The sequence below is a fragment of the Merops nubicus genome, unplaced genomic scaffold (assembly GCF_000691845.1).
Source record: "Merops nubicus isolate BGI_N331 unplaced genomic scaffold, ASM69184v1 scaffold25178, whole genome shotgun sequence".
NCBI classification, from domain to species: domain Eukaryota; kingdom Metazoa; phylum Chordata; class Aves; order Coraciiformes; family Meropidae; genus Merops; species Merops nubicus.
In genome coordinates this window covers 4510-5696 of record NW_008625457.1, presented here as the reverse complement: position 1 = coordinate 5696, position 1187 = coordinate 4510, and the positions used below count along the sequence as shown (strand labels likewise).

The window sequence follows — 1187 nt, the reverse complement described above, 5'->3', positions numbered from 1 at the left end:
TGGTGGCCCTGTTGTCTCCAGTGGCCAGCCTGGCCAGATCTCTCTCAAGAACCTCCAGCAGATCCCCAACACAACCGAGTGTCCTCTGCAGACTCCCTGAGGGTGCCTCGATCCCTTGGCCCCAACCACTGCTAAGAGATTACAGAGAAGAGCCCAACACTGAGCCCTGAGGCTGCCACTCGTGCCAGGGAAGGGTGTGGAGAAGCTTGATGGTGTCACAGGGGGCTTGGAGTGCAGCGTGTGGGGATGAGGTCTACAGGGGAAGCATGAGCTCCAGAAAATGGCCCTTGAAGCACCCAGTGCCACTTGGACCCAAACTGTTGGAATTAGAACTTTAATTCTGGCAGCCAGCCTGGCATGGAGACAGCAGGGGGGACAACGAGCCCCAGGACCAGCCCAGCATCTCCATTGTGCTCCAGTGCCATTCAGGACTCGCCAAAGGAAGCAGAAACCACCCAATGGAGCCCCAGCTTGGCCCTTCATCTATTGCCTGAAGCCGTTGTGGAGACCTTGGTGTGGCTCTGTCATCTACAGGTTGAGCTTCATGTCCAGGATGGCAGCGTAGATCTCGGGGCTGAGGGGCACGTAGGATTTCCTCTTGTCATCGCGGAAGAAGAGGGGGTCCCGGATGACGTTGGGGTCGAAACCTTCTTTGACCAGGTTGCTCTTGCACTGCTTGAAGGTGCCTGTGATCTCCAGGGTGTCCTGCAGAGGTGGGCAGGGGCATCAGGAGTGGTGACATTCCCAGTGTGGGGTGACAACTGGTGGTGTCGTCAGAAATGGGGCAACCTCAACGCTCCCCTCGGCAGCTGGGGGCACTGAGGCCGTTGTCGCTGGACACGGCGGCCACTGTGTCATCGGGGGCACGGGTGGCATCATGGGATGGGGGGGGACTTGTAGGGTGTCACTGGGCACGAGTGGCTGCCAGCTGGCAGTGGATGGCCATCTGCTGGGTTGGCCCAGGGGGGCCACTCGTTGGCACAAGGTGGTCAGTGCTGGTGGTGGGAGAAGGGGGACCGTAGTCCGGAGCTGACCAACACCGTCGGCAGCGCGCGGCGAGCTCGATGTTCTCCCTGGTACTGGGATGACCACGGGCAACAGGACGAGCCCCAGCTCCCAGGAGCCACCTGTGCACGTGGGTGACGCCGGGACCACTGACCTGGAGCCGCAGGACGCGGGGGGGTGCG

General features: G+C 61.2%; 1 protein-coding gene across 1 annotated transcript in view; it reads right to left on the bottom strand.

Moving 5' to 3' along the window:
• Positions 1-528: 528 nt before the first annotated feature.
• LOC103778125 (very long-chain acyl-CoA synthetase-like) overlaps positions 529-1187 on the bottom strand; it is a gene marked incomplete at its 5' end in the record, with an annotated part of 4550 nt that continues 3891 nt past the window's right edge. The window contains one exon of the mRNA XM_008945696.1: positions 529-705. Coding sequence (XP_008943944.1) covers positions 529-705 — 177 coding nt within the window. The remainder of the gene's footprint in view (positions 706-1187) is intronic.